Source organism: Centruroides vittatus, unplaced genomic scaffold (genome assembly GCF_030686945.1).
Source record: "Centruroides vittatus isolate TY-2023 unplaced genomic scaffold, ASM3068694v2 contig_1824, whole genome shotgun sequence".
Classification (NCBI taxonomy): Eukaryota; Metazoa; Arthropoda; class Arachnida; order Scorpiones; family Buthidae; genus Centruroides; species Centruroides vittatus.
Genome location: NW_027121123.1, coordinates 1,714,617 through 1,727,381, shown reverse-complemented (window position 1 = coordinate 1,727,381; position 12,765 = coordinate 1,714,617). Strand labels below are relative to the sequence as shown.

Here is a 12,765-nt window from a genome sequence, read left to right as displayed (position 1 = left end):
GCTTTCTAGTATTTAAAGTTGTGATTAAGTGTATATTTGATCGAGCAAAGTTAAGTTTGCTTAAGAAATCTCCGGAATTTCCGTCCTTACATTACACAATAAAGTTAGTACATAAAACTATGGCTTTGTATCTAATATATACACCAGCATAAATATAAGGTGACTGTTGTAAGCTGTACGAAACTGGATACGGTCTTATACGTATCTGTATAGGTCGAACTTATCCGGAAATCGTCACGTGGCTGCACGAAATTGAGCTGACGTCACAGGGAATGATTGCTATGACGACCAAACACAGCTTTTACATTATTACTATAGTCAAAACAGGAAGGGAAAGTTTATACGCGTACAAATGTTAGAATGTTTTGCGAAAATCGATATCAGGTTTAAATTTGATAGGAGATTGTTTACCGAGGATTATCCGCCATCTTGACGAGATACACGTACGGGGTGACGCTTTTGATGATGGGGTGACGCCCTATCGTTGCTATGGTTACATTGCCAGGCATTAACGAAAGACGATGTTTTGGAGCATAAAGAAAGCTTAGTTCATCAAACGAGGATTAAAGACTTTGCAAGACACGAGAGAATTTTTCAGTTCAAGATAATGTTTATTCTTGTAATCACACTGATAATTAATCAGTTACATACAGAGTAAAAGATGTCATGTTTTAAAAGGATAGTAGATTTTTAGAAAAAAAAGAAGGTAGACAAAGGTTAACGACGTTACCCACTTATTTGTGGATTTACAGTGTTTTATGAGGTAAAAATCCTCATTTTCATTGAATGGGGAGAGAGGGGAAACGATTTTATTGCTTTTCTTAAAGTCATTTTAGTGAAATTCGATAAAGAGATAGTTACGGAACCTCCTGTTCCCTCGCTCGTTTAGTAGCCCATTAAAATGTAATCAAACGATTTTGGATAATAGAGATTTGCAGAATTTTTTTAAAAAGAAAACATGCACAATTGCTGATGGTATTCTTAATGATTTGTTTAGTATCTTCGATGTCGAACCCCCTCATCTCCCCTAAACTCGTGCCAAGTTTAATTTAAACACACGATCACGCGCAGTCGAAAACATACAAAACAGCATCTGGAAACTTACTTGTGAATTTATCAAGTGCTTCTTCCAAGGTAAGTCCGTCCATCCCCCAAATTCGAAAATGGACCAGTCTGACCAGGTGCCTAGTCTAACCGCGCCAATAATCCTTCTATCTTCTAGACGAGCAGGCAAAAGTTGATTTTTGAAAATTAATTTTTCACGGGTTAAAAATCGAATTTGCATGTAGAAGAAATAGGCTTATTGCGATTTAGAAAAATGCAATAAATTAAAAATAATTTTCTTTTCTTCAGATTTTTATCTCTGTCCAACATACTATATTAATTCTCAGTGGGGTGATTGAGGACGAAAAATATCCTGTTAACGTAAGAACAGATGGCACATTTACCTGAGTTCGACAGGGCTTTATCCACGCAACAGGTAGAGACGTAACAATCAATCATATGAACAAGTCTTGCATACCAACTTAGACAATGGGAGTTTCTCCGGGGCAATTGGGTGTGGAACCTTGTAAAATACCTGAGAGAGATCATGCAAAGTGACTTGTAACAGTTGGCGAATGTTTACATAAGCGGGAACGAGAGGAAAACTTTGAGAATGAAGCCATTTTCATGTGAGGCTGGAGTAGTAGATCTGTTCTGGAAGTTTAAATAAAGCGAGAAAAACCACATCAGTTTGTACATTGATTGTATAATTCACTAAATTTTACAATGATGATAAAAACAAGAAATATACCGACAAGTAAGATAAAAATTAATATATATATATATATATATATATGAATGATTATGTACATGAAACATTAATCGGGACGGTAGAAATGAGGGAATGTCAAACAAACAATTATATATATATTTATATATATAAACCACATACATCTGTCCACTGTACACTGATCTTTATTGGCACTGGTGTTGTATAGGTCGTGCGCCTTGAATTTTGTTTCCAACTTGAAGCGAGGCGAGGCTGTGGTATGTGTGAGTCACTATTCCAGGGAGGAAAAAAGCGACACGGGAGGGGGTCTTTCCTATTCACTGAAAGCCTGACTTGAATCCTAGTACTAAATTACCAGGAAGGGAGACTTCCTTCTGACAAGTCGTAGAAAAATAGCAGCCAGCCATTTAACAGTTTGGTAGTAGTTTTGTGGGAGGATCTAGGGTCATACATAAGCTTCTCCTCCACAGATTCGACGGAACAGTCGAACGTACAAGTGTGCAGTTTTTCCTGACCATACCCAAAACCCAGACGTTATCCCAACAACTAGAGTCATGAGATATTTGATCATGAAGACTGCAAATTCTGGTTTCGACAGGTATTTTTCGTTACCTATAGGGCATGGGATGCTGTAATGAGGATGCGAACATTTATCTCTCTGCCACGATAACATCCATGACTCAAAATATGTCTGTTCGTAAAAGTAGCAAGCAAGTACTATAATGGCCGGTACGGTATAAAGTACTGAGAAAACTCCAATTCTTATCATTAATTTTTCTAATTTATCTGTTTTTGTTCCGTCGTGCTTCATAACTGTCCTTATGTGACAGAGTGAAACGAATCCCGCTAATAGAAACACAGTTCCCAATCCGAGATAAACAGAGAGGGGTGCTAATACAAATCCTCTTAAAGCATCTACATTCCAGATACCTACATTGCACACTCCACTTAACACATCACCTTCGACTTTTCCCATAGCTAATATGGTAATGGTCTTAATTGCTGGTACAGTCCAAGCAGCCAAATGAAAGTATTGCGAATTATTTTCTATTGCTTCGTGGCCCCATTTCAGACCAGCCGAGAGTAACCATGTAAGAGTTAAAATGACCCACCAGATAGAACTAGCCATACTAAAAAAATACAGCATCATAAAAAGTATGGTGCAACTTTCTTTCTGGTTGCCTTGAGTAACTGTGCGTATCATAGTCACCCCAGTCTGGCCATCTGGCGGTTTAAATGGTTTATTACAAACCACATTGTCACCTAATGCAAAACCCGTGACGTAAGTCAGAGCAACCATAAAGTAACAAATTGATAGAAAGATGATAGGGCGTTCGGGATATCTGAATCGTTGTATATCAAGCATAAAGGTCAGAACGGTAAATAAAGTCGATGCCATACACAAAATAGCCCAGGTTCCGATCCAAGTCCTTGCGAACTTTCTCTCTTGTTCGTTGAAGAACATACCATCACAGGGTGTACCACAGTTTTTTATCTCCTTGTTTCCTATTCGAAATACATAACCTTCGCCCGGAGGCACTTTAAACTCAATAGGGCAAATGAAATCCCTACCTTTCAAAGTTTCGTTGCGAGTCGAAGGTTGATGACCGGTGGGAGGTTTCTTCGTTCCTGCTTGTGGGGATCGTTCTGTATTGTTTTCTCCTACGCACAGTTCTTCACCACCGGCTTCAGGGAATTTAGCACAGTCTAAACTTTCGGGCCATCGAAACCCGAACTTGTTCATCAACCCTTCGCAACCGTTGCGAGCCGATTGGCATAGGGAGCGACAAGGTGGTATAGCTCTCTCTATAATGGTACAAACGGGTGCGTACATGGAACATAAGAAAAATTGTAAATCTGCACTACACTGTACCTTGACCAGAGGGAAGAACTGATGGACTTCTAAACCGGCATCTTCTTGTTTCTGATGATTTAACAAATTCGGCATAATAGTCTCATTATATTGTATATCTTTACACAAAGGGATGGTTATAGGCTCGCATCTGCCGTGATGAGGTATAACGCTTTCGCGATCAGACACTCTGGAGCTAGATACTTGAGCCACGACGCGAAAATCTCCATGTTGGATAGCCGTAATGGCGACACACAACACAATCACGTCACCTACCGACATTTTCGGTGTCCTAAAGTTCATTTCACCTCTTTCTCATCGTAATTCCAGTATTTTTTGACGGTTGGTCAGCAGTTTCCACTCACAAATAAGGTTTAAACCCGTGCTGGATGCACAATAACAAGAAGGGATGACGTTCTGTATCCAGACACAACGAAAAGCAGTTTGTCTCCGTCGATTGGGATTGGTCGAACGAAAACGATGGGCGGTGCGATAACACCGTCGGCAGCAAGTTGGTTGGCTTGTTTGAATGGCATTGACCCGATGTTGAAAGAAATGTTGGGAAGAAATCGGCCTTGTTTGCATTAAGGGTCTCGTTGTCCGCTTATAATGGAAATGCTACTTTACTCTATGTCGTGTTTCCTGTATCTTCGCCTATTTGTATTCTGTATAACACCTTTCCACGACTAAACGTTTTCCTTTTTATTATTGCAATTAACTTCATTTTTATTTTGTATGTATGTATGTATATATAGATATAAATTAATATTTTTAAATCCAAATTTTAAAAAAATTTCTAATTCATTTCTCCTCTATTGAAAAAGAAAAATTTTAATAAAAATTTAAAATTCGTCTGCTAGAAATTTTTACCTCTATCGCCATCTGACGGTAATAAAAGGCATTATATTTTAAATTTTGATGTAAATTTTTTCCCTTCCGTCTTTCGTCACCGACGGGGTGCATTTTATAAATTTCTAAAAATGCATTTTAATTTTGAGATAAAATTAAAAACTGAATTAGGCCCTGTTTTTTTTTTCTTAAAGAATTCGGGTGTTTAGTATTATACTTAAGTTAAAGAGAATATTGAAAGAGCTAAATAATATTTAAGTAAGACAATAAACAAGTTTCGTGACTTGCATTGTATCGATATAATCAAATAAATATAATTATATTCTAGAATGTAATTATATCTATTATCATTTAAATAATTGATTAGAAGTTCAAACAGAAAATTATTATCGCGTTTGCTTGATTAATGTATCCAAAATCCTTCTTATAGCAATAGAGCTTGTCGGTAAAGATATCAAGAAATTATTATAGCCTAATTCAAATGCTCGGGTACAAAGTTTAAATTTAAAAGATTAATATGTAAAGTTTTTATTTACATGATATAGCCTACTGAGAATAAAATTATAGAGGAATTTTAAACGTCTGCCATTCTTCGCTCTTGGACCATTTTCAACACAAAACTCTCTGAATGATATAAAAACAAAGCTGCAGGGTATATAGCAATAATTTGACAATGATGAAAGTTCTTTGTAAACCTACCGCTACTATAGCGTATTAGGATCAGGAAGCTCGAGGGCAAACAGTGGCCTTTCTTCTTCAGTCGTGGGCTCCATCGTGTCTAGTGCAGCTTCACGCCTGGCACCCACGATTCTTACGTCACTAGTTTAAACTTTGATATTTTCCTATTAAAAATAAACTTAAGGCGTGAATATCTTACAGGTGATTATAGTCATGTATCACTTTAAGTTTTTCTTTTTTCTTTTTAAAATTCTTAACATCTAGTCTACTACACATCAAGCACGCATTATTCCTACGTCACTGGTTTATTTATGATGATATCGATTCATCTAGATCTGATTGATTGTACTTTTGTGTAGCTGAGACTTTCTAAGATTCTTCGGTACAAAAGATTCTCGTTTCCTTTTCGGTGCGACCTTCTCAGATCTGTGCCTATCGCATTTTGCATTATTTAACGATGCAAAGTTGGAATGCATTAAACCGTTAACATTACATTTAGCGTAATTATAAATGGCAGTTTAGAATTTCGAATCGCACTAAGCATTTATAGATGATTGCTCCCTTGACCCAATTATGATAAAAATTAATAAAGTTTTAACCAGATTTCTTACACGACTTACCTGACGTTTACCTCACACGTAGCGAGATATTAACCCATCAATTTTGTGCCATTAATGAACTCACTGAGCAAACTTGTAATCCTTGACTCCAATTAAACCGACTTAATGCCCGATAGGGTCTATCGTGTAATCGTTGTTAATTAATCGTTTGATTTAACGGGATGTTAAGTTTTCAATCGGTTAATTATTTTGTAATCGATTTCTCCATAACCGCAGAAAAGTTTACATTTTCGAGCGCTTCTTTTAAGAATATTTAACAGTTTAATGAACATAAAAATCTCTTCCTTGGCATAGAAGTGATGTCGTGCGAACCCGATTTTTACGCGTTTATGCATCGTAACGTTAAATTTACGGGTTGAAAATATTTTCTCTTCTATTTCAGTGTGCAATTATTACGGAAAGATGAAAAAATTCAAGGCTTTTATTGCGTATATGCCCTTCTAAATAAAGGCTTTATACGCATATAGAAGAATACTTTTTTATACATCATATAGTATTTCACACAACTGCAACTGGTATTCGTGACGCATTGTGTGCTTCTGAAGTCATATAATATATCAATTATTCATTTACAAAATGTTTTTTATGCAAAAAAATGTATGGTTATTCGAGAAGTTGCGTTCTCTAGAAGATAAATTCGGTTTCCACATCTCTGCGTGGTTCTCTGATCGATATACTTTTACTGATTTTTATAAACAACATAATTGATATGTTTATGAAATATGTATGTAGGTGTATGTATAAATAGAAAAAGTTTTTTTTATAAAACTTTTTTGAATTGAAATTTTCCTTATTGTGTTCCATTTCCTACTATAGAGGCTTTAAACCCACGTTTTGAGTCCATCAAATTCTCATAGTAAAGCTTTAAAAAAGTAGGCGGCTTCTTAAATTTCGCCTCAGGTCATCGGTAGCAGTTTTCTATAGGTAGTTTTTACATGAAAATGGAGCTGTTTGGGAGAAAATATTTTTATTCAGAACTCAGTTTGAATTCAGTTTTACTAATATTTTAGATTTATTTACATTTCTACTGAAAAAAATCAATGATAATTTGTAGATTTAAAAAATTAATTTACGTTCTTAAACATTAACTTTTTAATTTTTAAATTACGTATACATATATAGTTTTCTTTAAACTAAAATAAATTATAACATAATGGAAGTATCGATTGATCTTCAAACACGTAGGTTTACATTATAAACCATTTTTGAATGTTAGAGTGATCAATCGTTAGATAAAACCGATCAATCATGTAAGCATCTACTATGTCAAACATATTAACGTTAGCATTCTATCACAACCTATTCAGGAAATTTTTATATATACTTATCAATAAATATAACAATTCTAAACTACTATATTTTGTCCTTCAAAATGTTGTTTTTTTTTCATATTTTTTTTTTTAAAAACTAAGACAAAAATTTAAAAATAACTGAAAGTTCTGAAGGCACGGAATATAGTTTGACTCCTATATGTATTGCTTCTATAACGTTTTCCTGAATAGACAGGAAAAATTTATTGATGTAAATAGTCAAGTATAAATAGTAGTTCCATTTTAAAATTATGACGAATTGCTGCCTCATCATTTAGTTTAGTTTAAAAATAAAACTAAAATATATATGTTATATATATTCAAAAAAAGAAAAAGAAAAGAAAATCGTGCTTCTAGCATTGTTGTAAACAACTGCACGTTTATTCATCTGCAGTTAAAAATTAAAATTTTAAAATATTAAAACTTATTTTCTCCGTACTTTTAACGAACTATTCGAGCGTGTTATTAAAATTAGATAGAGTTTGCTCCCAGGAAATTAAATGCATAATATTTGTTTATAAAACTAATTATACGTATAATAAAATCTGATATAAAGTTAAGCAAATATTGAAAAAAAGTATAAATTTTTATATTGATTTTTGATTTTTATCTTATCAAAATATTAATAGAATTAATTCCCTCGAAGCATTCATATTATTATAGATTTCTCCACTAACGTGTACTTAAGTCAATAACAAATTTCTATAATTTCATTCAAGTTCAGTTATCAATCAAATGAATAAGGTAAACATGTTTGCTGTTCTAGACTGATTTATAATTTCCACATTTCTATATAATTTGTAAATGAAAAAAGAAACCAAAATAAGTTGAAAATTTAGCTTAATTCCTCAAGGAAAATGTGCTTTATTAATGTAAATCTTTGTGCTACATCTGTTACTGGATAATTTTGGAATAACAACTTCGCAATAAGTTATGATAATTTGTCCTGTAAGATAAATTTATGTAGTTTATTTTATATCACTTTTAGATCTAATAATAAAGATCCACTCGAAATGATATTTAGGAATTTTTCCAGATCTTGATTATAGTTAGTTGCATTTCTAGTAACAGATGCTGCGATATTTCACGCGTCACAGAACAATACTTCGAATTGTTATTGCTCTGCAAGTAGTCGGCAAATTTTCCTGAATTCAAAATCGAATAGATGATTTACATTGTTTAGATTTAGAACAACAATTTAATTTGCAGTCAGAAGTGTTATTTAAATTTAAAATAATAAAAACAGGAACTGCACGGTTGGTAAACAATGCCTTTATGCCTTGTTAGAATTCAGAACTCAATATTTTTGCTTTTAAAAAAATGATTATCATCGCTATTCTTAGATATTTGAAACCAATTCATATTGTTTCACACCAGCAGAGGTGCCAATTAGTCATTTTTTAGAGCAAAGATCTGGAATTATCGAATCAATAGGAGCCAGCTGTGAATGCTTATTATACCTTCATTTGATTTTGATTATAGTTTGATTTCCCAAGGCCCCGGATACGGCTTAAATCAATTATAAATATATTAAACACAGATTTCCGAGTTAGCAGCAAGCTGCAAATTTCTGTTTCTACCAGCCTTTTCTTATTGAGAGAAGTAAGAAATTCTGAATATCTTGACAATAAATTTATTTATATATTTATGTTAGAATTTTAAATTCTGTTTAAATTTAATTATTATATTTTTATTTTTCAACTTTTATGGCTATGATAATTTTCAAAGATTAAAATAACTTCCTAACTTCCTTCCTTTTCTAGCATTTTGCTCTCGCAAAGTGCTAGCAAAGGCTTTGCGGCGGCTTTGCGGCGGCTTTTAAAAGAACTTTCAAAGATTAACATAACTTCCTAACTTCCTAACTTCCTTCCTTTAAAATAACTTTCGTGAAAGAAAAGAAATATTTATTTTATTCCGTTGTATTTTGCACAATATTTTATTTAAAAAATAATAATAAAAAATTTACTCTTATTTCTAAATATTATATATATTATATGGTTCCTTACTATCTTTAGGCCTATTTTAAAATCCTTCTTTCCACCCATTGCACTAAGAGGCTAACTAGGTGGGAAGTACAGAATTGCACCTGAAACTTCACAGTTTGGCATAAGCCGTTTAAGAGAGATAATCGGCTTTAGAAATACCCTATTAACAGGAAAAATAGCAGTTTAGTACTAGAAATCAGAAAAATTCCAACTAAAAAAAAAAAGTCTTTTAAATTTAATAATTTCACTAATTTAATAGTAGAACAATTCATCCTTCATTATCATTCATCAATGCAATTATCTTCTAGAAAATAGTATTAAAATTAATTTCATTGAAAAAGATGCTTTCCTTCAGATTTTTCTTATAACGTTGTGTTTTATATATATTTATACACCTTTTTTTAAATAAAAATTCTCGAAGAATCTGTAATAAAATTTCAATGCGTTATTAATGCTTCCGGTTGCCTCCAGCTAAGTCAAGCAATTTTGATCCACTGACGATAAGAATAACCAGAACAGCCCTAAAATAATGGTTGCTTAAAGAACAAATTTTAGTATGTCTAAAATACTTAATTTTAAAATCCTTTTTAACTATATCAATAAAAGTAATCTAAGTATAATTTTCCATAGCAGTATATATATAATACATTAATAATATGGAAAACAGTTTTTCGGTTTAATATTTAAGATATTTACATTACGGATCATGCAGGTACAGTTTATATTTAGTATCATATGTATTTATGAAATATTTTCTTGTATTCTTGGATTAACAGTGAGAGCAGATAAACAAATCGATAGAAAAACTATTCATTAAATGTCGTATTTAAAACAAAGGCCCTTTTATCTAGTTTAGTTTCACGTAAACTCTGGCCCATTTACAAAACAAAGTGATATGAGTATCGATGTAAACTGCTTCTCCAACTTAAACATCTATCGCATAAAAACCCCGGTTAGAAAGTATCCTAGCTGACACGCACTTTCTTATACAGCATAAATGAATTGTTAACTAGCATCACGAGAAAGGTCCAAATATTTGGGTTTCGCTGTATGTGGGACACCCCTACACAACGTCCACGCTTCACAGATATCCCGTATAAAACCGGTCGCACCCTATATGTAGATAAGGGCGAGACTATCCTACTGGCGCCAATAGGGGTGTCGAGATGATACACAGAAATCTGTCAATGAACCGAATCCTTTTGTTATTCTAAATCTATAATAACTAGATGTGTATGTATATATTTATATACACAAGCTTGCTTATTAAAATAAATGAAGTTGCTATTGAAAGATCGAAAATAAAATGTGAAAAGGATAATCATGGCTAATTTATAGAATAAATTGACCTTTCAAAAAGTATCTTTAACGTTTTATGACATTATTAATCTGAGGTCCTTTCCATTAGGTCTTTTTTGTGTTTCAGATTATATGTTCAGTGCTGCCATCTGGAATTCGAAAAAAGCATTTTTAGTAGTATTTATCCATTATTGTTAAATAAATATATCGTAATATCTATATCAAGAATAAAGTGATAAATATACACTCAAAATATGTGTATGCAATTTATAATTTACCTACACACGTATTAATTTATACATTTTATACCAACCTTCCGTAGAAACCATTGATTTGAGAAAGACCAAATTTAAGATAAGAATTATTTATATCAAATTCTTTATTAGTAATTCATTTTAATTAATAAAAAATATTATTAATTTTTGAAAATTGCATTAGTATTATTATTATTATAAGGGTGTAGAAGTAGAAAAATGCTGTATTGTACAGTACTTAGACTTAGCATACAAGTTTTGACTATCTTAATAGATACTGAATTATGTATCCTAATATATTGTATGGTTTCCCTTTAAATATTTATTCTGTTTACACTGATTATCTTATTTTAATAAAACATTCTGAGAAAAGAAACTACATATTTCTGCTGTTATTGATTCTATAAATAAAACATGCGAATAGAGAAAAATTATGGATATTATCTTTTTTCTAAACTAAACATAATTATTTGCTTTAATATTAATACATTGATAAATTCTAAAAATTTTAATGTAAGAATATGCTTTAATATATTCGCAAGAATAAAAATATAAATTTTATGAACGAAACACACCGGTCGAAAAAATTGACGATTTTCAGTCCTGTAGACCCTTTGTGACAACATGTAAAGTTCTGATGCATAAAACAATCAAGCATAGCTCCATATAAAATTAACTTCCAACGTGATTTTGATCATTTAAAAGATGAGAAATTGTTCTTGTAGTGTTCCAAGATGATTAAATTATTCAGGAAAGGCTCTTACACATATAACATGGAATCAGGGCCATCCAGAGGAAGGAGCTACAGTTTTTCCCCAGCCCTGAAGAAAACTTAGATGTCCGAAGTGATTAATCTATATATATAAAAACGAATGTATGTTCGTGTGTGTGTGTGTGTGTGTGTGTTTGTCCTTCATGCATTACCACACCATTTATCCGATTGCCATGAAACTTTGGGAAGTTGTTTAATACATTCCCGCGAAGGTTTGTGGCATATGTGAAGATCACCATTTCCCCCTTTCAAAAATATATTTATATATGGATTAAGGCTTTCATGTTCAACAGATGGCGCTAACTTCTGACGACTTAAGTTTGCTTTTCTGTGAGGCATTATGCTTTTCTGTGAGAATGGACTAAAGAAGATCATTTTCTATCTATCTATATAAATAAAATATAACGTTTGTTTGTTCCTACCGATTCCTTTGAAATTTTGACACAACGTTGCATTCGAATATGCACGTGTTTTTATATAATATACATGTCGAAATTCTCCCTACGGGGGGAAAGGGACAGGATTAAGGCTTACTTTGAAGAACTCGGCTTCTATTTATACTATTTTACATGCGGTTTTTTGCGTTTTTAATTGCGTTTTAATAGGTGAGGTCAACAGAATATACACTAAAAAGGGATTTTTCGATATTCCCCAGCGGGGAAAGGGACAGGATTAAGGCTTACTGTGAAGAACTCGATTTATACTATTTTACATGCGGTTTTTTGCGTTTTTAATTGCGTTTTAATACGTGACGTCAACAGAATATACACTAAAAAGGGATTTTTTGAAATCCCCTTTACGGGGGAAGTGTTACACATATATAATAGATACATTTTGAGCCACAACAACGCGTGGCCGGGTCAGCTAGTATACCATAAATTAATATTACTTTTACTAACAAAATCTAAAATCTTTAAGATAACATTTTATTAATAATAACATATTCTACGTACAGTAGAGCGTCGAAAATCGGAATCAATTGGGGACTGGGGTTGTTCCGATTAGTCATTTGTTCCGATTACCGACTTTGTACGAAAAAATATATTAACCTGTCCGATGTTCAAATTTTTCTCCGTTGCGTGTCGCTTCGTGTTGAATTTTCGTCGATTTTAAGCCTAACGAAAATTTTTATAATAATAATCGAGGCTATCGTATCCTTTTTTTTTTTTTTTTTTTAACTCTTTCCGCCCTGTGGGCACTAAGAGGGCCTGTTATAGCAAGCCCATTATGGGTTCGGCCAGACCCACAATGGGGCGACCGGGTGGTGAGGGACGGGGACCGACATATCCGGACGGACCACCCCCGAAAAATTCCTGGGGATTATTCGACCCGTCCGGATTCGATCCCGGGTCCCCCAGGGCGGCAGGCTGCT

At 33.1% G+C, this 12,765-nt stretch overlaps 1 protein-coding gene across 1 annotated transcript; it reads right to left on the bottom strand.

Moving 5' to 3' along the window:
- Positions 1-590: 590 nt before the first annotated feature.
- fz (frizzled) lies at positions 591-4,092 on the bottom strand. Its single transcript, XM_067264148.1, has one exon. The coding sequence runs from the start codon at positions 3,927-3,929 to the stop codon at positions 2,220-2,222; it is 1,710 nt and encodes a 569-aa protein (XP_067120249.1). The 5' UTR covers positions 3,930-4,092; the 3' UTR covers positions 591-2,219.
- Positions 4,093-12,765: the final 8,673 nt, after the last annotated feature.

What these genes read in the sequence shown, in the direction of transcription:
- fz (XM_067264148.1), bottom strand. Translation starts at nt 3,929, where the DNA reads ATGAACTTTAGGACACCGAAAATGTCGGTAGGTGACGTGATTGTGTTG.